Genomic DNA, 26648 nt, shown 5'->3' on the forward strand with positions numbered 1-26648 from the left:
GGGGGAAGACTCTTCTTCTAATGCACGTAAAATAAAGAGGCAAACATAACTCATGGCATGTGCGTAGTTAAAGGACATGCAGCTTCCTGCTCTCAGTTGCTGGCACATACTTAACTGACAGGGTGGCTCTCGGTTTTGATTTAAAACCAGATACTATTCATTAGGGAATTCTACAACTAGCACTGAGCATGACTACAATAACACCTCAGTGAAGCTTTAGGATGTTGTCTGATAGGAAGTTTAAATTTAAACATGACCCAAAAACACTAATAGAAATGATAACAGTATTTTAATTAGTGTAAAGCAATTATCAGGCTTTTACGTAATTAACTGTAAAATGTGTCGCTTGAAACGCGCCCATCACAACGGTAAACATACTGTACTTCCCATCTGGAATAAGGCTCAACAGCCATATTTCGAAAAAAGAGGTGAAGACACTTTGGTAAGAGAACAAATGAGCGAGTTAATCTTGCAATACTATCTAGGTCTGTGTAGTGGTGAGGAGTGTAACTGGTTTGAGCAGGCCACTGCTCCTGTACCAAATCCAAACAGGGTCACGAGACACCGCAGGCTGAGTGAAACCTTAGCCAAGGTCAGAGAGGAATAACAGCCCTTCTCTCTTTTCTCTTTATCCCTCCTTCCCTCTCTCTCTTTCACTCATTCCTCCTCTCTCTATGTAACACACACAATCTTTCAAACCAGCCCAAGGGCACACACACACTCAGTGACTCCACAGTACTTGCTCAGCTGACAAGTTCTGACAACTCCTCTGTAAACATTTCTGCCGCTACTCCTTCCACGAGGCACTAGCATTATCTCTGAATGACTGTAACTAAGAGAGCTTCCTACAGTGCCTCAGAAAATCCAGAGATGGTCTGCTTGTTTTTGAAATTATTCACAAGTGCTGCTGCTGATATGTTTGCAGCACTTCCATACAGTGCAGCTGCTCCATCGTGTGTACTTTGGAACGGGCAGATACAGGAATTTCTCTGTCGCACATTTGAAAAGGAGCATCAGATGATTATTTTCTTCTCTCTCCTGCTATATTTTGAGTAAACCCAATAACCAGAGCAGATTGAAGTAACTGTGAAGTACCTTAAATTCCCTCCTTCAATTCTGCATCCCTGCTTCTTTTATCTGTACCCTATCCTTCAAAATTCCAGCCCAGGTTTGAAGGAAGTGGAGAAAAATAGCACGTCTTGGAGCATTGCCTGGTGCTTGACTGGCCTTTATTAACTACAGCAGGGATCTCTGGAAAACCTCCAGAGGACCAGCGAGGAGAGGAGAGGGAGGGCACAGCAACAGAAGGACCAGCTCTGCCCCCCCCCACCCCCCACCCCCCCGCGCTGTGTCTTGTCTTTCTGTCTCCCTATAGCTATGCACCTGTCTCTTTCTCGCCAACACTAACTCTCAATGTCAACATTTGTCTGAGTTCATTCTTTATATCTCCCTTTTCCCTCTTGGTTTCCTATCCTCTCTTCTTTCTCACTCTTCCTCATCTCACCCAACATCCAATAGCAAAAAGTCCAGCCGCAGCTCCCCTGCTTCCATATGACTCAACCACACTGAGTTTATATCAGGGAAATGCTTTCACGCCGCCTCTTCCATATGTCACTGCACTATGAAGCCAAGCCAGCAATATACCATCGGCCCGGGATACACTGTATGTTTAAGAAATGTGCCTGTAACAAAATGCAGTTTCTTTCTTATATACATTATGTACTGCACAAGAAGCAACATTTTGTAAAGAATTTATGGTTTTTTTTTGGACTTTATCACAGTCAACAATAAAGAAATGACAGAGGATGAAGGGAGAGAGAAGGAGAAGGGCATGCAACAAAGGTTTGGTGGGATTCATGGTGGTGACTGACACACCTAAGCCACCAGAATGCCATATTTTCAGTTTTTAATAATCACACCTCATCTAATAAGCCAAAAGTAGTTCCAAAATATGATAAGGTTTAGAAATTTGCAAAACTGCTTTCCAGCACAGTTACAGTTTTAAAACTTTATCATTTAGGAACTGTATTGCAAAAATGGATCAGAATAAGGGCCAAAACATTTAACGAAAACTTTTCGGGCTTAAAACTTGATAGCAAAGGTCCTTTTATAACCTTCCATAAGGACTCTAGAGGCAAGTTGGGTATCAAAATCACAGTTTTTCATTTCTTTTAGAAATGGAATATTTAAATAGTTCAAAGAAACATCTGAAATATCTGACATAATATATATTGTCAAGTTTTGGCCTTTCAATTGCTTTTAATGTTGTAATATGATACATGACTGTATGTGTTATAACTCATTATAACTCATTTTGGAAAATGGTCTCAGTTAATTGGCCAAAATGTACATATAAAATGGTAGAACTTATAATACTAGGATGAAGTAAAGTTTACCATGGTTGTTCTTTTTTCCAGCATTAACGCACCACTTTGAGAGGCCTCAGTAACTGAAAAATAAATACGCTGCCAATGAATATTTCCACTGATTGGCACTGGTGCTGAAGTTCAAAGAGTTTGAAGTCTGGCCAGCAAGCAGACTCTTCAAATAGCTCCTCACAACTCTCCCTCACCCCCTTATCCTCACCCCTCTCTCACTCTCTCACACTCTCTCTCACATAGACATAATATGCATGAATGCAGGGCAGCAGCAGGTCTTTTGTGTCCCAAACGTCGTTGTGAGACTTGCGGTTATCTTTTTAATAGCTACGAGTGGGTGTGGATGGTGAAGTTATGACACAGCTGCCATCACGGAATCTTTAACTGTTACTATTGAACTGACAGCAGCAGTGCACAGTGTGTTGAGGTGGTGGAAAAAACACTGCTTTCAGTTTCCAATTCAGCAACTTCGTCCAACACATCCTTTCTATGAGGCTGCAGTGCCTGTGGGCAGTTTGGCGGTGAGTGGAAACACAGTGAGATCCCCTTTAGCGAGTGATAGACGTACAGTATTCTGTTAATGTATGAACAATTAAAAACTAAAATATTGTAAAACAGTAAATCCTTCACTAAATGATAAGAAAAGTGAAAACACTTTCCCCCCTTTTCATTTACATATTCTGTATGTTGCTACCCTAACAGGTGCATATAACAGCAATTCTATTTCCACACTTGTTTTGCATGTTAACGGATTACTAAGAATGAGCTTACAGCATGATCCAACAGACTTTAAAAAGGCATGATCGTGGGTGCCAGGAAGGCAGGTATGAGCGTTGCCAACACCATATAGTAGCTGTTCTTTTCAAAGGCTGCAATCTCAAGGTATGTAATGAAAGGAACAGAACAACATATCAAAATGTTTCCCATGGTAATGTTGGGCGAATCAGGTCATACCAGCCCATAGAACAACAGTTGAAAACCCATAATACAAATATGGGGAACTAATTTAGCTAGAGGACGCAACGCATCACACCTTTGCCTGTACAGGGTTATAAGAGCAGACAAACAGACAAGTACCTCTCCCGTTCACAGTAAACCACAGATTATCACTGTGGGCTAAAAACACCAGTACTGTTTATTCTGATGAGTCCTGATTCTAACTGCACCATTATTACACCACACTGGTTTAAGGACCACTCAACTGGTAGAAACTGGGTCCATTAACATTGACGGATGCCTTCATGTTAGAGCAACACAGCATGTTCATCCTTTAATGGGCAACATGTATAAAAGGGGGTTGGTACTTTCAACTAGAAAATATTTCCTGTCATTGCGCAAAAATAATTTACACAGAAAGAATATTATCATGATCCCCTGATAAAAAACAAATCTGATCAATCCAACCTGATGAAATTAAATGCAGAATTCATAGAAAGGAGAATCCGACCATCAACCTTAAGAAGTGATGTCTGGGTGGTCTGCTTTAATTGGGACATGTTCCTGGTAGAGTCAATGACATTTGTAGGCACAAAGGTGGACTAAAGTTTTGCTGAACAGTCTCTAGTAGTAGTGTCTAGTGTGTAGGCCTTACTGTCCTCTGAGAGGACAGGAACAAGATCAATAAACTGATCAGTAAGGCAGGATCCATTATTGGCTTGACACCTGACTCACTAAAAGTGATCGTGGAGCAAAGAATGGGTAGGAAGCTCAAGAGTGTTATGCAAAAATGAGGATCATCCGATGTGCTATGTTTTTAGCGAGCTGAAGAGCTCTTTTAGCGACAGGCTTGTTATGCCCAGGTGCTCTTCAGAGAGATTCAGGAAGTCGTTTGTACCTGCTGCAGTGAAGTTTTTTTTAATAAATGTTGTTGTTGACTGTCACTGTTGTTGATGATGATGATGATGACCTGATGTTGATGACTAGGATGGTGGTTTTACTGAGGACTGTGATGATGTTGGTATCCATGGATATGTTGCTGTTGATGTCATATATAACCACTAACATATACTATTACAGTCACATTGATGTTTACACTATTTATTACGGTGCTGTGCTTTCCCCTTATTTTGTGCTGCCTTGAGATGTGTATGCCTTCCACCTTTTGTCTGTTTTTGTCTTTTTTTGTTGTCTGTCCTATATGTATGGTGGCACTCAGTTTCCCCCCTGGCGGATTAATAAAGTATTTTATTTCGTTTCCTTGTATCGTATCGTATCGTATCGTATCGTATCGCAACGTATCATATCATACAGACAGAAAGTTAAAGAATGTTACCGAATGCACACATAAATGTTCAAGTTTGGGATTTCTCAGTTTAAGCCATGGATAGCCTGAAATTTCAATCAATTCTTGCTTGGAAGCGATGTTGACTACATCATGTTTTTGAAATAATGATTTCCAAATGACATTTCATTATACAGTTTGCTTGCAGGCACACACAAAAACAGTGTGAGCAGGTGTGTATAGGATGAATAAATAAGTGCATGCTCAGGCCTGTAGCTCACTGCCTACCTGTGCTGAGAAGCAGCAGGACCTTCATGGAGAGGAACTCATCATAGGTTAGCTGCAGTCGAACAAACTCCTGGCTCACCTGCCTCATGCCCAGACACAGGTCGTACATGGCTGACTGCTGCATGCGGTCCCTGAGGAAAAGCACACAGAGAGGGAGAAAGGTGATATGATGAAACAGAGGCAGAAGAACATGGCAACAGCATTATGAACTTGAAAAAATGTAGTTGTTTCAGGGCCTAATCATTACAATCCATCCTAAGTACTCGCTCAATCATAGTCATTTATTCATTTGTTCTCTTTGTTTTGTTCACAGCTGACTCAGTCATTCACTTGCTCACAATTCCTACCACAGGAGTTCAGCCCAGTGAAACAATATTTCCACACAGTGCAGAGGAGGATCCTGCTAGTCTGGGCTAAGAGCAGAATACCAAATCCCCCCAAGATTGCAGAGTGCTGCGTACAGTATCACAGCACATATGCACCACTTTTCTAAGGCTGTGGCAGACTAGGAAAGACCCTATATCTAACCTTTGTCACCATAGAAACACTCTTAAGAGGGAGGTAAGTATTCCAACATATATGTTGACAGAAATGATACACAGATGAACACAGAGTTGTACATGTTTATACCCAAATGCACACACAAGTGGCCCATGCTTATAATGCATAACACTTTCTCACTCCCTTTTCTTTTTCACACACGTTTTATCAGCAAAATAATCTCAGTTAAGTCACAAACTTCACAAAAACAGGAAAGAAACATTAGAAGGGATAAAGCACGAGCCAATCAGAAATGTGCTCTGCAGATGCCACAGATTCAGGGGAATCTCTGGCTTTTTAGATGCCAGTTCTCTCTGCTATAAATCACCATAACATCTAGAATACGGTAATTAAATGCAAGCACTGTGGCTTGACTTGAACAGACTTTTATCCACGATATGGTGACATAGGCATCCTTACATAGGCAGTGAGGGTGGAGACTTCACTCTGATAACAACTAGACTAAACATTTTGTAGAGAGGACCAGGAGCAGCCGATAGGAAATGAGTGCATAATGTTCCCATTAAGCCATAAGATAGCATAACGCTTTACAGTTATTTACTCTACAGCTGTGTCTGTCAGCCAGACTGAATGGCTGATAAAGTGTGACAACGTCTGCGTGAGGAGCAGACCTGTTTTTCTGCCGAGCAGCTCTGTCTATGTGAGCAGTTTTGCAAAGTGCAGCATAACACCATTTGATACAACTTTGGGGCTGGAGTTTCTAAAGTCTCCACACGTTTTCTCTCTCTCTCCGTCTCTTTCGCACTCTCTGCCTGAAATCAATTTTGCTGAATCACTGCCCAAAATGAGCTGCTGGTTTTGGGGAGGAAAGAAAAACTGGCAGCAATCTCTCTCCTTCCCCTTCTCTCCTTCTCATCTCTCTAAATCTCTTTCTCTGTCTCGCTCTCACTCTGTTTCTCTTTCTATCTCTCTCTCCCAGTCTTGAACTCTCTCTATTTCTCTGTTTCTATGGTAAAAGATTCAGGAAGCAGGACAGAACTAAGGAGAAAGGAAAGTTCAGATTCACCCTTAGATGGAGGTAGCCAATAACATTTATTTTGCTCAGAAAAGTACATCAAAACAACTCACTAAAAGTCCCACTGAAATCACAATTAAGCATTAATTTTTGCAGTCAAATATAATGTCAAAAAGTTTTTTTTAATGTGTTGTTTATATTCTTTTTTTTAATCAGTGATGGTAAGAAAAAAACGTCTTACAGATACATCTGAAATGTTCCCTTATCCTCAAAGCATCTGAGTGGGTGGGCTGGCATACCTGACTGATTGACAGCTGAGCTGGCACAGTGACAAAATGTAAATAAACTTGCACTACAGCTTACAATCCAAGGATAGACTGTGTTTTGTTAGCATCAAAACTGACAGATCTTGACATTTGCAGTTAAGTTTTCAAGCTGCTCAACATGCTACAGATGACTGGCTAATTAATTATCTAGCATGCAAACTGATGTTAGAAATGTACTTTTCCCTGGTGGTTGCTATCTGTGTCACTGCTTTGTATAGTTATATTGGCTATATAAAAAAACAGAGCAGCAAACATGTGACCAACACACAGGCCACCAGTACTGTAACTCCAGCCGGTCTACATCTTATCCGCTCTGTCAAACTGAATACCAGGCACATCCATCAGTGAGGCAGGCCTACTGTAACTGCACCACATACAGAAATAGCAGCATACTGTACAGTAAAAAGAGATCTTAATTTCTCTGCAAGTGATACATATTCATTTAATATATAAATGCAAATGTAATTACAGTATTTTCCTGTGTTAGAACTTTGTCTTTTTCCAATCTGAACTTGCCAAATCACATAAACTGTTAAAGGACCAGTGTGTAAGATTTAGATCTATTGGCAGAAATGGAATATAATATTCATGCTTTCATTAGTGTAAAATCACCTGAAACTAGGAATCATTGTGTTTTCGTTAGCTTAGAATGAGCCCTTTATATCTACATACGGAGCAGTTCATCTTCCACAGAGACCACCATGTTGCACCACCATGTTTCTAAAGTAGCCCAGAATGGACGAGGCATACACCAACTCTAGAGAGGGCCTTTCGCATTTTTTGCGAGTTTCACGGCCACCATAGGTTCTCCTACACACTTGAAAGGGAGGGGTATTCAGTTGGTTGCAATCTCTGTCACAAAATTTGATTTTCTCCAAAAACTGTTGTCATTCCACAGAAGTAAACACATAATTCTTAATTAACTGTCATCCACTTGGCACTAAATTGATGAGGATCAGAGGATCTCTGGAGTGGCAAACTAGTGCTTTACCAACTGTGCTAAGTTCTAAGTGATACCACACAGGCTCACAGACGCTGTCGCTGTGTTGCACAATGGCATTTGTGCTGTTGTTTATTTATTTGGGACAAACTGACCCACTGACATTGACTTACACAAGCTATTAGTTGCAGCTTTAAACCTGCCCCAGAACCTTGACCAGGTCCTCTACAGCAGGCTGCCTACAGAGGTTGCTATTCTCCTTTTCAATGAATTCTATAACATTCTATTCATCACCAAGCAGCTCCAACGAGAAAAGGCCCACATACTGTACACTTCCTCTCCACTTGCTCCACTGTTCAAACATATTAACACAGATCAAGTGGGCCATTGACTGCCCTTGCTAGGCTTGATCATCTGTGTCGGGTGCAATTAAAGAACCATCAAAAAGTACAGAAGCATTTCCTCGTGAAGTACCAGAAATCAGATGCAAGATTCTGACCTTGTTTTAAGTACGTCATGATTTCCTGAAAGCAGCGCCACTATCACAAAAACAAATTTTGACTCTTTGAATAGTTTTCAGGTACGTCAATGGCATGCTCAGAATAGTACAGCAGGAAAATACCCTCCTTACTCTCCAAAGTCCCCTAGCAAAAGTGATGTTTATGCATGAATTTGCATCTGATTGACTTGCCGAAAATAGCAGAAGCTAATCGTCAAAGCCTGGCTGTTCAACCAATTACTGTATCCACTAATTATCTACTGTGAAAAACAAATTATTCTGTAATAGACATGTTCGTGTGACGGGGATTTCATAGGCAAACACCAAATGTATTTTATATGCATGTCCACTGACTCCACTGCTTCATGCTCAGACATACTATAAACAGATGAAAAGGTGGTGGGGTGAACTCATGTCTTTGTTACATTTTTAAAATAATATAACATTTAATGATGTATAACAAATTATTTAACATCTAGGCCACAGCTAAATGTCAAGACCAGTAAACTTTAATAACATTTGAGCAATTTGTGCAATATACTGCAGATACTGGAGTGTAGACCTACTCATTAAAGATGAGGTCAGGGGCGAAGTAGAGCATCTGGCCATTGGTGTGTTTGTAGGAGCGCCAGCTGAGGCAAAAGGAGGACAGACACATCCATGAGTACTGGATCAGGGTGATTTGGTCCTCAATGGGCAGGCCCCGGAAACCTAACAAACACAAACACAAACAAATCAGACAGAGATGAAGCTGATACGCAGAAAGCATCATGTTTAAAAGTAGCTGACAATACTCAGAAATTGATAAGAGCATTTGGACTTAATCCCCAAATCGAAAGGCATTTATTTAGCTGGGCACGTCCATGTGTTTACCTGTGTCTGCACATATGCAATACGTACCACATATCTTCGCTAAAGTGTACTTTTTTTGTGCCAATATTTGTTTAGACATGATAACCACCGAATAGTATTCACCCATTCTTGTTTTATGCAAATCCCACAAGGCCTCCAGTTATTGGCGTGTTGTCTATGGAGCTCCAAAAATAGAGTCAAATAGGAAACTTGCCAAACTCTCAATCAAACTCTGGCAAGAAACTCCTCCCCATGCAAAACATAGGCCAAATGAGGACACACAAGTGACTTATCAAGGCTTAGGAACTATTTCAGTCTATATGTATGTCAATCTGCCAAAAACAGTTTTCTAAAAAGACTAAAAAGGTTTGTCAAATGCCCGGCTTAATACTGTATTCAGTTAATAAAATAAGAAGAGTGCAGGGCTGGCTGATGATTAAAACTTAGTAATGTTCTATGAAAATTATGTGACTTTTCATTTTTCATGTAACTATAAAGGTAATCTGATATCAGTATCATATGTGCTAATAATTTAGCTCCCAAATACTGAAAAACTGACACTATAGTTCCATGTTGCGCTGTGTTTTAGCTCTGCCACATCCAAATGTGAGCTGAACACAGGCAGTGGCATATCTGAAAGTCGAAGGTACTCATTTTGACCCTTCTGTCTGGCTCCCCTTCTATTTATACGTCCGGATATGGCAAGCAGACACCGTGGAGGTATCAAATATTTGCAATACAGCAAATTAAACAGCCTCAAAGAGCTACCTGTGAGGCATCTTTCAATATGTCTCCCACTGACTGGCATTTTAGTGGAACTTGCTTATCCCTTTTTAAACATTTTTTTTTCTCTCTCTCTGTGCAGTGTCTTGGGTAAAAATTAATGAGATAGACATTAGATCTTCTTTTCAATATAACATCTGACAACAGTGATGTAAATGAGTTCTGTTTGGCAAATCTTAATCTTGATTCTATTTAATGGTAAAATAGGATTTATTGCTAATCTTGTTGAAGATTTGCAGAATAATTTCCTGACCTAATATTTAAAATTAAAATGTGTGCTCTGACAAAACTAGCAGAGATGGATTTTTTAAAATTTAGAGATCAAAGGTGAAGATATTATCTTCATTAAAATCCCAGTCCAGGCTTACAGTACAGAAGACTGACTTTAATATTTAGATTTATTGGACTGATATTTTAGCTTGCCATTTTATTAGATGTATCCAAAAATAAAACCAACTATATTTAAACTTTGTTAGAAGTGGATTATAATTGTAAAAATGAACAGGCTCAAACTGACTGAAGTTTAGACATTCTGGATTTCACTTAAAATATCCAATTTATTAGACTTATAAACTGCTTTAATCCAACTGCAGCCTTCTTTATTGACCTTTATTCAATTTGTACTTCAATTTGTAGTACAACCTAAATTCTGCAACCATCTGTTTCCATATAACCTTAAAAAACTTGTCTTTACACACAATATTTATCCACGATGGCACAATACATCAACTTAGGCACACCCTTAAACAGCATTTTACGCCTCAGCCCACCACGCTAGTGATCACTAACCTGGAAGTACTTTGGCCCACTTCACCAAGCGAACCATCTGCTTTCCGGCCAGGCGGTTGAGACTGGACAGCAGGTGGTCAGTGCTGTCAGGCAGTGTGTTATCAAAGCCAGAGTACACCTCTTCAGGCTCAATCAGCTCCAACACACTGCAGATGGAGGGCGGCAGAAAAGGTGTGACTACCCCAGGCCCGTGGGGCACGAGGGCATTGGCAGCACTGGCATTCAGCTCCTTTTCTGAGGACAGGTAACTGCCTCCAACACCACCTGTAGCGGTTTGGCCATCCTTAGAGCCCTGCAGGTCCTCGCTGACTCCCTTCAGCTTCCCTAACTTCTTGGACTTTCGTGCTGTGGGGAACACAACAGCCCTTATTAACACATTGTTAATGGTGGCATTTCTTACATTGCTAATCTGACTGAGATAATTGCAATGTGTTAAATAAAAATGAAAATATGGATCTATGTATGTAGTATCTGGGTGTAAACATTTATGTCTACTGTATGTGTTAACAATGTCTTTATTAAATATGTCATTTTCATCCATGGATGACAATGCAATTTTTTTAATTTCACAATTAAATTTGAACGGTACAATATTCAAGGAATTCTGTTATTTCTGAATCTGAAGGAAGTTATATCTTCTGAGAAGTTGTAATTGTGAATGATGTTAGAAAGAGACCATCTCAAATTAAGTCCAGTAAAACCAAGAGCACATAATAGTATGGTATTGTTTAAATATTCCCATACATGGCTGGGGATCTTTAAGTGATGATGAACCAAATAACAAATAAATACATACATGCTAATAAACATTCATACAATTCTCAGTTTGTTCAGATAGTCTCCAGTCTCAATGCTACACTCACACATGACATATTTTACTCACTGCAATATACACTCATGGAGCACATGTGCAATTTAATGCAATCCAGTACAACAACTCTGCCATAAGTTATACTTTTACAAAGCGTATTAATTTTCAGTTTTTGTTGATATTGTCAGAAAGGTGATAGTTCTCAATAAATTTATGTTTAATATTGAGGTTGAAGTGGGTGGTGGTGGTGGAGTGCATTTTTAGGAACACTTTTCAATACTATGCACTCCAGAACACCACCACCACTCACTAATAATAAACATGAAGTACAATAATAATAATAATAATAATAATAATAATAATAATAATAATAATAATAAAAGCACATAAAAATTAATACTGTTGATATGAGGTGTAAATCAGTACCATGAAAAAAGCTAACATTCTATTATACACAGATGTTAAGTAATGTAATAGTGAATCTTTTCTCATTTCAAGTACAATGAGGGTTACATTTAGAAAGAAAATACATAACAGAGAGCTTGCATCCTTTATTTAAGTGTATCAATGATATTGGGCTCTTAGACCATTTATTTCTGTGGCTTCAGTTTGGATCATTTGAATGGGTATATTTACTCAAAAGATTTCAGCTTATGTGAGACATACTGGTTTTGAACTGCCTGTGGGAGGTAACTTAAGAGTCTGTCCATTCTTGATTAAAAGCTCTGTTTTTCGCTGTCTACTTTTCGTTTTTTAGACCACACCGTGCGAAAAAACTTTTCTCAAGCTGAGCTGATACTAAAAGGTGATGTAAAAACACTGCAGACCACTGATTGGTCAGTCATTTATCTCATTCACGGGCTTCCAGAGAAAGCTTTCCACCGCTCCCTCTCTTTTCAATTCAATAGGCTTGGTATGAAAGTTTCAAGAACAATGTTAATATTTATATTATATATATATATATATATATATATATATATATATATATATATGCATGTATTTGTGTGTGTGTGAGAAAGAGAGAGAATGCATGCGTGTACTGTGTGTGTCTAGGTCATTCACTGTCCCTCAAGTTGTGGCATGTTGATACATATTGGGCAGCAAGATATGCCCTGTCTCCCTCTCCTAGGAGTAGGCCTATTTTTAATTTTGAGAGGTCATTGAGCTCTTTGAAATCTGAAATTACAGAGTTGAACTTGTTAAAGTAAATGTCCCTTATTTCATTGTATGTTTTACATTGTAGGAGGAAGTAGTAGTCTCTCTCTCTCTCTCTCCCTCTTCAGCTGCATTCACATGAAGTAAAAATAACGCAGATTTGTCCTGTTGTTTTTTGTAATTACGGCTGCATTAGTTGGATATAATGAATGGATGAAAAGGAGAGAAATGCAGAGGTGGAAAATGAAACAGAAACTAAGAGCATCTGTCTCCACAATAAATCATCTGTTGAGTGTTTGATGGTTGTTTATTTGTGCTTTCAAACGTAACCACTGTGAAACAATCAGAAAATATTTCTGTCATTCACTGGCTTTCTCTCTCTCAGAGAAAGCTTTCCACCACTGTCTCTCCTCACCAGTGCTGTCTCTCTGTCACTTGCTTGTGCTCTCCGCTTGCTCGCCCTCTCTCTCTCTCTCTTATTCTCTTGTCTATTTTAAAATGAGTCGGGAAGCCAACAAAAAAGCCTAACTTTTAATGTTACCAAATAAAGAGAGATGTCGTCCCCTCATCTCTCTCATGGCAGGGTTGTACAGCTCTGATCTCCGTCTGTGCTCATGATCAGGACATGCAGTTGCAGAGCCCAGAAGCCCCGCCCCACTGCTGCAGAGTGGAGTGGCTCGATGATCACTTGTATTTTCAAAGTTTATCAATATTGATTATGTTGTGTGTCCAAATTGCACCAAATTTGACACTGCGCTTCCTTGGGTCCCCAGCAATGCACCCACCAAGTGTGAGAGTAGATCGGATTAACGGTTTTCGAGTTATGCAAAGGACATTCATACATACATACATACACATACACACACACACACACACACACACACAGATTCCTTCCTTTAGTAGAGAGATAATGCAGGGAGGAATAGTACGAGCAGAGACAGCCACAGTGAGATGTTTGATGGAGAGCTGCAAATGACCAGCACACCTCTAACAGGTAAACAATTTAATTTACTTGGCTGTGCTGTGTAATGGAAAAATACCCACAGCATGCCAGCTTGACTCGAGTCATAGCTTGGTTAGACAACCCCCAAAACAATGGAAAAACACCATAATGTTAGCAGAGCGGAGCAGTGAACTTGCGTGCTGTGCGTGGAGCAGATGACCATATAAAATCAGCTTGGGCTGAAAATAAAAAAAAATGTTGGAAACTGACATTGCTCACATTACTTTTATATACATTTACCTCATTATTTGACATTTTGGCATTTGAAAATGTTAAATATGAACATCTGACATTATAACATTATATATATGACTGAAAATAAGGAAAAGCAATAGGTCCCCTTAAAGTTGACCTTGCTGTGCACTCTCTTTCACAGCTCCTTTAAATCTTCTGCTATAGTGCTCCAAACACTGCTTCAATAGTGATGCTGCTCATCCCGCATTTCATAAGACCTGCCTTCACCCCAGCATGTACATACCTGTAGGCTTTTATTCCCTGTGAGGGATTTCACTCCCTAATCATCTCTGTACTGAACTTGATATATGCTTTCTGATTAGGTCAAAGCTAAATATCAGTTCTAAGAAAACTCTGTATTTATTCAATAATACATCCATTCTTCATTGTGTTGAGTGACTGAAAATATGTAAAAGCAAGTCAAATTGGTCAAAAAGAAAGCATGCACACATTCACATGCAGAAAATGTATCTTAAAGAGCTTGTCAAAAATTGATTTTCCCAGTCAGCAACCACATATTTATTTTTCTTACAACACATAACCAATCAGTGGTTAGGATTGGTTCCAGGATAGACATTTTGTCACGTGTTAGCTTTAATGTTTAAAGGCCCAGTCCTTCAACCAAATACAAACAAAAAATAAGATAAGATAAGATAATCCTTTATTAGTCCCACTGCGGGGAAATTTGCTGTGTTACAGCAGCAAAGGAGGCAGTGTACTAACAAGAAGCTTCAGTAAAAAAAAGCAAGATATACTAAAATAAACACAACAGTATCCTCACCACTGAAATGTTCATGATTAGTCATTTTTACCTTCATTATGACCCCTTGATTTTAAGTGGCCATCCTCTGTAATTTATCTGATTGGTCACACATACCCATGCATAACCTATAACAATTTGAGAGCATTTCTTTTTTACAATGTATCATTAATTGAAAGTGCTAATTTTCATGACAGCAAATTTTTAGCCTTGCTAGCGGCACAGCTGTTAGTCTGGCGGTCCACCACTTTGGTTCAGACCGAATTACGAAAAACTATTACAATTATTGGTCAATTGCCATGGGATTTGGTACAGATATCCATAGTACCCAGGGGATGAATCCTGATGATTATGGTGATCCCCTGACTTTTCATCTAGCGTCACCAGCACGTCATAATTTCGATTTGTTAGCTACTGTGATGACCAAATACCTGTAAAATTAATGGGAATCCCATCAGCCACAGCTGTACTTTCTGTTTTGTGCTATTTAGCAAGTGTTAGCATGTTAACATGTTAAATGAAGATGGTTAAAATGGTAAACACTGAACCTGCCTAACATCAGCATGTTAGTATTGTCGTTGTGAGCATGTTAGCAGGCTGATGATAGCATTTAGCTCAAAGCACCACTGTGCCTAAGTGAAGCCTGATAGAGCTGCTGGCATGGCTGTTGACTCTTAGTCTGGGTAAATTATTCTCCCGCTCAATAAACTTCATCAATATAATCTCTTCATCAGAAAATAAGAAATTAGAACCTCATTCTTGCAGCCATTTAGTCACGAAGTAAGCAATAGAGAGAGAGAGAGCTCGGCCTTGGTTGGGAGGTGTTGTTGTTGAGGGCCTGTAAAGCCCATTTAGATCTTTTATGTGATATTGGGCTAAACAAATAAACTTGACCTGACAGCAGACAGTTCCAGTACATTTTTAAATGACAGAGTTTTCATAAACCAACAGCTTGTATGCTGTAATTTGGATCAGGCCACATAATCTGTCCAAAGTGCTGAAATATCCCCCAGGCTTATAGAATATTCAATGTTTTTACACAATTGTTTCATTGCATATTTGAATAGATTTATTCACTGAAGTGTTTCATGACAAAAAAGTGCAGCTCTGCAATAGTATCAATATGCCACAGGGTAACATTAAAATAACAGGTATGAATATTAGGTGATGGTAATTATGAAAAATAACTTCAGTCATTTTGTAAATGGTTCATTTTGAAACCAAGTCAAGGAAATTGCTTTAAAATTACAGTGCACAGCAGTTACAGCTGGTCTAAAATATCAGTGGTGCTATTTATTGACAGCATAACTATATGTCCGCAATCCCACAAGTAGCATTTTTCTCTGTGTTTACACTAATGTTTAAATCTAACTTCCTTTGAGAGTATGACATTGAAATTGTAATTCCAGTCACTCTAATGGACTGAAAACCTATCAAGTGTGTGTTTAGGCTTGTATATGCCATTACAGCCCTCAATAATGGAATAAATAAGAACAATAAATTAATACATTTCAACTTAAAAAAAATCATATTTCCATTCTGAATAAACCACATCCCTCTGACTAACACAATACTGTAACTAGTCTGCAGGCTTTGTCAGCTGGCACTGCATAGAGTACTGTAGATCGACACCTAGTATAGATACATAATGCACATTGTGCTCAGATATACTATATGCACATACAAACATCCTATGACTCAGCATCCCTGGGCCTCCTGTGACTACGGCCAGACCTAGTTTTCCATATCTATCATTTCTTAAAAGCAGAGGGAGGCTGGCTCAAATGTCACATCTGAGACAGGGCAAATCTGTAATGAGAGTGTGACTCCTCACCTCCTAGGTTCATCCCAGCCTGGAGACACTTCCGTACGCGACATGCCGGACAGTTTTTCCTTCGGATCTTGTCAATGATGCAGTCATTTCTCCCGGCGCACAGGTAGTTGTGCTGACCTACAAAAAAAGACAAGACATGGCGTCAGTTCAATGGTGAACCTTATATGCAGCTTGACATAGAACAGTGGTGATATTTTCTAAGTGAAGCAAAGAGCTGAAAAAAAGCAATGAAGGGGAAGATAAAGGGGACAAACTTATGAAATACCAAATTATATTTGCTTACATGACTATAGAATCTCTGTCTGTGACTGTTTGTTATGTAGGTCAAGGAAACCCGTGAAATGTCTGGCAATATCAGAGATCTACATTTCATGATTATCACCATGAAAATGATTGAAATCGTGATTATTCCGCTCTCACATTCTACAATGCATGACTAATGGTGTATTATACAGTATATGGCATGAGGGCATTAGAATTTGCTGGAACCAGGACACTGGCTGCAGCTAGACTATTCCTGACAGTGATGCTAACATGGCGAGAATCCCTCCTGCCTCCTGCCTAGCCCTTAGCTAAACCCAATGATCTCCCATTTCAGAGCGCTTCCTTCCGCTCCACTAGTTCTTCACTGTACAGCTCCTCTCCTCCTCCACTCTTCTCCTTCTCTGCGCCTGCGTCTCCATCCCTCCCTTTTCCCTTTTTCCACACATCCGCCAGCCTCAGAGCGCCATACGCCCACACACAGGCAGGCAGGCTCGCGCTCATGCACACATGCAGTCATTCACTCTCTCACTATCGTATACACACACATGCACACGCGCACACACACACACACAAACACACACACATAGAGCCAAAGCCGCTCCACTTGGCAATTTCAAAAACACTGCAAATCTTGTATCTACTTCCACAAACCAATAGACACACATGGAAATCAACCCAGATGGAGAGGTGTAGTGTGGTATAGTAACCCCAATGACCCCAGTGCATGGTTTAGCTCTGTTAGGGTTGATATTCAAATTGTGTGTACATCTCAGACTCTGTATTTGGATGTATGCAGGCACATGTATGGATGAGTATCAATCTGTATTTTCCTGCTTGTTTGTCCTGTATCATTTATGCAATTAAAAGTACCCAAGATTCCTGGCATAGACTATAGCATGACAGCTTGTGTGTTGTGTTTACATGCAGTTGCTCAAACATGTATATTTTGTGCATTGCCTTATTTCGCATCTACAGTACAGTATTTGTATTTGTGTGTAGGACTGAGCAGAAGTTGTTTTCTGAGCTAGCAGGAGTAGTGCGCAGTGTGTCTGTCTGGCTGCTGCCAAAAGCCAAGGAACCGAGCTGCAGGAGGAGAGGCAGCAGCTGTAGCCCCACCACTATTTCTGGCTAAATCACATGACCGTTACATAAGCCCATTTTTCTTGCTCTAAAAAACAGTAAACTGCGACACAGGAAACACAACGCAGCCATCCCCTTCCCCATCCCCCTCGTGCGCGCACACACACACACATGTATATACACACACAACACACACACACTCTCGCTTGGATAGGTCGGACCAAATGGCAATTCTGAAAACTCTGGAGCCCTCCTGTCAACTGTTTTGCTCATTCCCGTGAATCTTGTTAATAATTGTTAGAGTGAAATACACTTTATGAGACAGCCGAAGTTGTAGTCCGATGGTGTGTATGCGCGCGAGTGTTTGTCTCTAAAAGGGAAAAAGGTTGTTTATTTATGCACTGTGTGCATGTACTCACATGCACTCACACAGCATGTTTACTTCTGAATATGTGCTTTTGCTTATCATCCTGGCACATGGCGGGCTTACTGATGAATGTTACTTTTTCAGTCCTACCTTGGAAAATATCTCCAAAAAGTGAAAAAAAAACCTCCTTTCATCTGATAAGAAAGTTCTTCATTTATGAACTCATCTTGACTCATATTTCCATATGCACATCCAAAAATCTATCACTTCTTTTTTTCCTGTTTATACTGTAAAAACATTCAATAATGTCAATTTCTATTAAGATATTCTTTATACAGTATGGAGTCTGACATCAATTTAAAAACTCCTGTCTGCTGGTATAATACACTCTTTCAGCATTCACCATTACATATGACAGCCCTCAAAGTTCTTTAATGGAGTCTGCTCACGTCTACTTTTAGCTAATGATCTCAGAATCTGGCAACATCCCGCTGAGTAGTCTCTGTTGTCTGTCAGCTCCCGCGCACATCAGTTATGGAGACATTATTCTGAAAGGGAAACACTCTCTCCTATGGGGACCCCGCTTTAACAAGAGTGATCTGCCCTGCAGTCCTCCTGCACAGATACAGTACATTTACTTTCCAAAAAAAAATACAGACAGACTGAAATACAGCCCTTAACCTGACATTTTTAAAAAGCCACTACACACAGCCAGTCAGACCTCTAATTGTGAAAACAGCCTCTCAGATACAGTGGCTGACCCTCATCAATGCTACTACAGTGACTCCTGAATGGCATTTGGCATTGGCTACAAATTTCTTAGTTGGTACTGCAGACACAGGAGGGCACATAATTAAAGTATGCGCTGCTGAAATTCATGTCAGTCTGATGGATTAATGCCATTTAATTATCCACTCACAATTCATTCAGTCATTCATAGGTATTTATGCAACCTAAATTACATAGCCAAAAAATACCAAACAACCAAAAAAACAGGTCTCTCAGGGATATAATTGTTGTTACCACTGGGCCAGCAGTATGCAAATCACTGCCTTGCAATAGCGCTGCTACTCCAGTTCTTTGGATAACACACAAACAGCTGTGTTGGATGGGGCTCTACACAATTAGGTTTCCCTGTCTGGATCATTATAAAAAGAGGCTACAGAAGTTTAAAAAAGGATGTAAATAGAAGCTGTTATTTTGTTTACTAATGTCTCCACTTCTATAATAATGCACTATATCTCAAACTGTTGTCTTGTGCATTTTCTTTTTACCGAGATTTTTCTCATCTGCTGCATTTGTACATAATGCATTCGGTCATTGTTTAGGCCCCAATATGGTGTTGAGAGGCGTCTAGTGTACAAAAGCAACCATTTACTGTATGGTAGAGTTTATGATAAACGCACCCTAAATCTATTTGACAGTACTTTCACCTACAATGCATCATCATAACATTATTCCCAGCACTAGCACTACACTTGTTTCTTAACACTCTGATATTTGATTATAACTGTAGGAACAATGGCCCAATATTTAATTTAGAATGGCCTTAAAACTAGCAGTCAAAAAACTAGAGGTTGAAAACACATTTGACTCTTTTTTACAAATCGAAGAGGCCTGGGTGCAGTTACCTGTTGTCAGACTACAGATGGAAACAGAAATATGCCCACACATTTCTCATGAAAGCTGTTTTGAAAAAATTAGTTGCCGGGCTGAATAATAGTTTAAAATCCCACGCATTTTAGTTCTTCCATTTACAATATGCTGATACAGTATGGGCTATATAACTTTAGTATTTTGTCTGCTATTACTTGTATGGTGTCTGATATGCACATGAGGCACACTTGAGCAACTACTGGCATCAAAAAATGATGCCACAGATTTTTTTTTAACAGTAATTTAGCCCTGTCAGCAGATGCATTCACAACACTCTCCCTCTACTATGTCTTTAACAAATGAATAACCAGTGGAGACACTGATAAAGCCCATCAGATTGGCACTGCTTATTTGGTTGAACACAAAAGGTGTAACCCACTGACTGCAGCTGATCCTTTTTGCATTGATGTCAAAGAACAAAGGTATCACCAGGGAACAGGAAGAGATGGAGGTCAGATTATGTCCGCTGGAGAGCCATCGGGCCTGCAGGTCGGCCCAGGCCAGGGGAACTGAGGGCATGGAGGAAGTAGTGTGTGCACAGATGAGTGAGTTACATCATCATACATGTGCCAAACATACAGCCTACCTGTTAGTGTTATTAGAGGCTTCACAGGTAGACAAGGTGCTGTGTATTTATTGTAGTGCTGAGATTTAAATTCAATTCATCAATTAGTCATTTGACAAAGAAAATAATTGACTTAGATAACCAAGCAAGAAACGCCAAACACTTGCTTGTTCCAGCTTCTTACATGTGACGATTTGCTGCTTTTCTGTGATTTATGTACTTGTTAATGGAATACATTTTCATTTTAGACAGTTGGTCAGACCAAAAAAAGCGATTTGGCGATGTCACCTTAGTTTCTGGAACAGTATTACAGCCATTTCTCTATTTTCAAACGTTTTGTGGACTAAACAGTTGATCAATTGATTGAAAAAACTGTGTTGATATTAAAAATAATCATTAGTCGTAGCCCTAACATGTTATATGCCCTTGTGTCTATTTTTAAAGTCAGAAGGATATAAAATGCACACACCTACTGCGATGGTAAATGTATCTAGGTTGCATTAGAGACCCTTCCTCAGGCTGCATTCTCTAACCTAAATGCCTATTAGCAATGTGGGTCACACACATGCTTACAGTAAGCTTTGCAGATTTAATTTCTACGTAATACCGCACACCTGAATTCCTCTAACACTTATGAAGATGCATGTGCCCATGCATGTGTGCATGACATGTGCCCTTGATTGTGTTTGTATGATGTGTGCGGTTTCCGATCAAAGAGCCTCTGATGTGAGACATGTGCTGGAGAGCAAGGATCCAACACTGGTAAATGGCTTCACTCCAGCTGTTGTTACATGAGCCTCTCACACACAACCTGAAGCATTCACTCCGGCACTGGGGGGAGGAATTTATTCCCCCTGCCTGAGCTGGAAAAGACGGGATTGGATGCCCTAGCTGCCAGTCAAAGCAGAAACAGTGTAAGACTTGTCCTCAGATGACCTCTCCCACAGGGGCGGATACTAAAGAAAAGGTTTTTAGATTGACACAAGCGCCATGGAAACCATGACCCAGTCACATTGCAGAACAAAGTGAGGCCATAACAAGGTTGACTAATGTCTCTGTAAACCTCTCAGTTCAATAAGAGACCGGCAGAAACAGCAAGTGAGCTGAAAGCTGCGCCTAGTATTATTATGAAGAGCAGACATGCCAAGCCACTGATGACATGTGAATAATAAGCTGGCGTTGAACTCTTCAAATGTGCTCCACATGGAGTCATTTATTGAGTGCAGCTGTCTTGTATCAACAAACTAGTCTTTAGCGGAGTGGCTGCAGGAGAGGAGCACATATGAATGCATTCAGCTATTTCCACATTTCATTAGCGATGATAACTGTTGTTTTGTGTCAGGAGGCATTTTTCCACAGCACAGGAAAATGTTTATACTGAAAAAATTCTTTCACTTTCTTTAATAGAGCCTACAGTATAAATTGGCTGCATGTTCGCATGTGAAAGTCGAGACAACAGAAGCGATACCGCTGCAAAACTTGTAGGATTCATAAAAATGATTACTCCTCCTCTAAGTCTGTTTACCATACAACAACATCTAGAATGTGACAGTCAATAAAATGTGCGAGTGTAATAAGGGCTGCCTTACTGTAAGATAAACTGGATGACTTGTGGTGAATGGGAGAGCAGGTGGATGAATGTTTCTTTTGTGAAATACGTGTGTGAGTGTGTACTGTGTTTTGTGAGCGTTTAAAGAATGAATTGAGAGCATTTCGAAAAGCTCGCAGCCAAATAGACAGCTCTTTCCACTATTAAATATTTCTATACCTTTCCTGGGACCATGCTTGTAAACTTTAAAGTGTGCAGTTGGCTGTGCCTTCTGGTAGATATGACAAAAATTAAGTGGAATGAATATTGAGGACGACTGTAAGCACACAGAGTTGGAGGGTAAAAGGCCCACGTGGCCAATAGATATTCCAAACAGACGTTTTAACTGTAACATAAAAAACGTAGACTTCAAAGAATAACTGTGCCAAGTTCCGGTGATGTCAAATACAGCTACCTAACAATGACTTGTCTGACTTGAATAAAGGGAAACCAGACCCTCCATAGTCGAAGGATTTCATCTGATTTGTTGATGAATCCAGAATGTTAACTATCTCTGTAGTAAAAGGCTGTGAGCCAGTTAGTCGTCTAATGAGCTACAGCCGAACGAAAAGTTGTGTCCCCTGAGGCAGGCGGTGCCAAAAGAAATTAAGCATGGGCTGGATTATTCCCCTTGTACAGATGCCCACTCTCTGCAGTCTTCTTTTATATCTCACATGCCGAGTCTAAGTTTTTAACTTTGAGAGAAAAAAGGAGTAGAAGGCGGAGGAAATACTAGGAGAGGGGAGGAGTGAAACGTCTCCTCACGTCCTAACTTACACCTCTCTGGAGCTCACTGCTGACACATCGTTTTCCATCCCTCTCCCTGTTTCTTACTGCCGCTCTCGGCTCCTCCTCTCTTTATCTCTCTGTCTGCGTCTGACTTTTTCTTTGTCCTTCCTCCGCCCCCTCCCTCTCTGTATCTGTTTCACCGTCCTCTATCTCTCTTCACTTTGCAAAATCCTTCTCTCACTATTTACATCCTTTGCCTCCCTCCACCTCACCTCTCTCTTTCCACCTAAGCAGCAGCTGTGGAGGGGTCAAGTGATGTAACGGCTAGCTTTGCACATCAGAAGGGCACACACGTGGCACGCAACCTTGATGACATCACACCGCTGTATGGGTTGCCCTTATTATGTTCATAGTTTGCACAGTGGCAGTTTGGCAGTGCAGAGGTAAGAGGAAACTCCAATCAAAAACAGAGATTCAAAAAGATATGAAAATAAGGGGCACCGCTTTAGATTACAAAGGGCATTAGACATGAATACATAATCAATGAGTCAATTTTATTATAATTATATATCAGATGAGAAACAAATGAGGTCTTAGTAGTATAATCACATAGCCTATAGAGCGTTCTTCACTTGACTATCGCTCTCACATAAAGTCAGATCTTCAGCATCTGCCACCAGCTCTCTGCCGGCCACGCTTAAAGCGAGAACAATGGCATCTGATTCGATAACCCCAGACACATAATCTGGTTTCAGGTCTCCATAATGACGAGTGTGTAAATATCATCAAATTAAGGCATGATTTGATTGGGAATGAGTGCAATTCCTCCAATGGTCAGGAAAACACCTAGAGGGCTTGACGGCTGGCTGGCAGGCGGGCTTGTTTGCTTTTTTTTTTTTTTTTTTTTTTTTTTTCTCTCGCCTGCACTGGGTCTGTAAGAGTGTGTTTTGCATTCACACACTCATCTAAATGAGTTAGGCCAACGCCTCTGGCAACAAAATGAAAAGCACATTATGGCTGCTGCTGATTTTCCCCAAGCTAAATATAACATAAAGAGCTGCTGCAGGAGAATTACCTACTGAATGTTTTTTTTTTTTTTTTTTTTTTTTTTTTTTTTTACTGATGTGCCACTCAACTTGGTCACAGTCTATAAATGTTATGCCTGTTTTTTTTGGAAATAATAAATATGTCGAAGGTCTACTGAGATTAAATTCACAAACCATAATTTACAACATTAAAGAGTGTGTGCAAATAAAACTAGCATCAATTAGTGGATGATAAATCTTGCAAATGTTATCAGAAAAATATGCTGCCTAAATGAAAGAACAAGCTGCTTTGCTCTTTTCTGACTGAGCTCTGAACTCTGTTCTGTCGGAAGATTCGGAAAAAAGGTGAAAAAGGGAAATAAACCAAAAGCAGAGTCATTGTATTTGCATGCATTTTCTCATTAACATTTCCCAGTTGCAACTGTTTGTACCACAAATTTCAATTTACTTTGCATATGGTACTCCCTACAAACTTTTAATAAAATGGAGCAGAATATCTGCCAATAACATTCTGAAGGCTGCAGTTGTCTATTAAGGTAATGTAGACTGAATTCATTTGATAACACTTTTGTGCGCCAATTTTTGTGTAATGCAAGATGAATGAAACATCCTGAAAAGAATAACATCTTCTGCACAGCAGCATTCTTCCACCATAGCTATACAAATATTTCTTTTAGGATTAAAGTTGAAATAATTACAGTATGTCAGTTTTCTCTGAACAACAAAATAATACACAAATTTCCTTTTTTAACATGTTCAGTGGAAGAAAATCACAGTGGCTCAACACACTGCAACAAAAGATACAACTGCATCACTTTGACAACACATAGGTAGCATTTAGAAGTTTAAAAAAAATTCAGGTTAAGAAACGTTCAATAATTTGACAACATATATGCTGCAAAAGTGCATGTTGTAAATACAAAAAAACATAAGCAAGTACAGAAGTGTCTGGATGACAAATGAGTTGACTATGCAATTCAATTATTTTAATTTTAAGAATCTGATTGCATGATTCTGACATTACAGGAGTAATTGGCCTTGCTTGTTACTAATTACTAATACACATCTGGTTTTAGCTTATGACTTGCACCATTTCTCCGCGTGTATTTGCAGTGAAAATACTGCATAGGTGTTGCCAAACGGATGGAAAAGGTGTTTCCTAATTTGCTTGTGTTTCCCTTTTTTTTTTCTAAATCTGACATCCAATATGTGCTGTCAAAGTGTTAAAGATGTTTTCTTAATTTGCTTCTCTTCAGTCTATTTACTTGTGTTCTCTTAACTCAAAGCCACCATAGCAAAGCTTGAATGTGAGTTTAAGCCATACTGTACCTTCCACAGCTCTTTTGAAGAAGACTTTGCAGCTCCCACATGTCACGACACCGTAGTGACATCCTGATGCCTCGTCTCCACAAACCAGGCACACTTTGGCCGTTGAGGACGGCTGTCTCAGGGGCGAGCTGGAAAGACAACACACACACACACACACACACAACATTTTTCAGACCAGACATAAATCAACAAAGAATTTTAAAAAGTCAACAACAAAGCCAGGGCAGACTGTCCCCTTCTTAACTGTGTTACAGTCTGATACACATTGTGAAACATTTTTGGTTTTACGACCCACAGAACAGTAGCTGCACAATGTGGCTAGCCATAAAGATGTCTGCCAACCAAGAGAGGAGAGCTCTGCACTCGTCTGATTTATAGCTTCACCAGGCTTACAGAGATGACAATGACAGAATTATAGAGGAGATTATTTAAATTCAATAAGCAGAGAGACACAGAGCAGGATGTCATATTTAAGTGGGATCCAAAACACTTGTACCCTTCCCTGCCGTGAAGAGTGTGAAGCACTTGAAAAAGTGTTGAGTGCTGGACAAAAATAATACAAACCATGATGAAGCAAAAAATCTTCCTGTGTGATAGTGTAAGTTATGTAACCAGTTTAGAGTCAAAGATCAAAGGGGAAAATCAGTACTGACGTGTTCTGTACAGTAAGAAGCATGACATGTTGCTGTTATTTACTTTGAGCCGTAACCAGCAGGCAACACATCTGATGACAGTCTGCTGCAGTTTTCATGATCCGAAGCATTATATACTTTGGCATCATTTACCGCTTTCACTGCTGACTGTTTTCTACAATTACATGATATTACAGCTCAGTATGTACACTATGTTCTTACTAATAAAGCGTTAAATGGGAGAATTAGTTAAGGGTTATTGTTTACATATTCCTGCAAACGATCTCATCCAGATCCTGGTAATGAGTGTCAAAGGTCAACTGTAATGGATGATGTGTGTCTGCAGTTCATCTATTGTAAATTCAGGTACTACAGAGGCACGCCAAGGCATTTTTACTGCCATGTTTGAACAAACATGTAGACTCATTCAGTGCATACAAAGCAATGTTGAGCAATATGTAAAATCCACACAAGGTAAATTATCTGATTCATCTTGATGACCGTAAATGTAATAATAACACATTTTTTACACATCAATGCATGTATTTCTAGTCTCATGCTTGCTCACTTCTAATATATTATTCCTGTTTAAATGCAGTATAACCAAAGATACTGTTGGTTGGTTGAACTTTTGGTTAAATACCTTTGGTTGTTGTAGCTTTATTAGTTCATAGGCATTTATTCAAAATTGCAATACAAGCAAGTCTGTAAGAGATTCATAATGTTGGTTATTAATAAATAATTTGGTTTACTGTCAATACAAAGCAACTGTGCATCAACGGTTAGTGTTAGGGCCCAAATTTAAAGACACAATGAAATAAGAAAAATTTTCCCAGTTTTATTCCTGTGTCCATGGGTTAATTGTTCAGTTATATCTTAGTTCATAAGATACAGATCAGTTATATGTCAATTATGCCAAATTCTGAATATTTTTACATCAAAATCTCTCTTTTCTCTCCCTGTAAAATGTTTTCAAATGTTTGATAACTCATCTTGAACTCAG

At 39.5% G+C, this 26648-nt stretch overlaps 1 protein-coding gene across 2 annotated transcripts in view; it reads right to left on the reverse strand.

The window, feature by feature from the left end:
* nr3c2 (nuclear receptor subfamily 3, group C, member 2) overlaps window positions 1-26648 on the reverse strand; it is an 85998-nt gene that overhangs the window by 9116 nt on the left and 50234 nt on the right. For both annotated transcript variants that reach the window (XM_044347228.1, XM_044347227.1), the window contains exons 3-7: window positions 25014-25141; window positions 16390-16506; window positions 10593-10937; window positions 8735-8879; window positions 4888-5018 (exon numbers count right to left, since the gene is read on the reverse strand). In XM_044347228.1, coding sequence (XP_044203163.1) covers window positions 4888-5018; window positions 8735-8879; window positions 10593-10937; window positions 16390-16506; window positions 25014-25141 — 866 coding nt within the window. The remainder of the gene's footprint in view (window positions 1-4887; window positions 5019-8734; window positions 8880-10592; window positions 10938-16389; window positions 16507-25013; window positions 25142-26648) is intronic.

This window comes from Thunnus albacares, chromosome 3, assembly GCF_914725855.1.
Source record: "Thunnus albacares chromosome 3, fThuAlb1.1, whole genome shotgun sequence".
NCBI lineage: Eukaryota > Metazoa > Chordata > Actinopteri > Scombriformes > Scombridae > Thunnus > Thunnus albacares.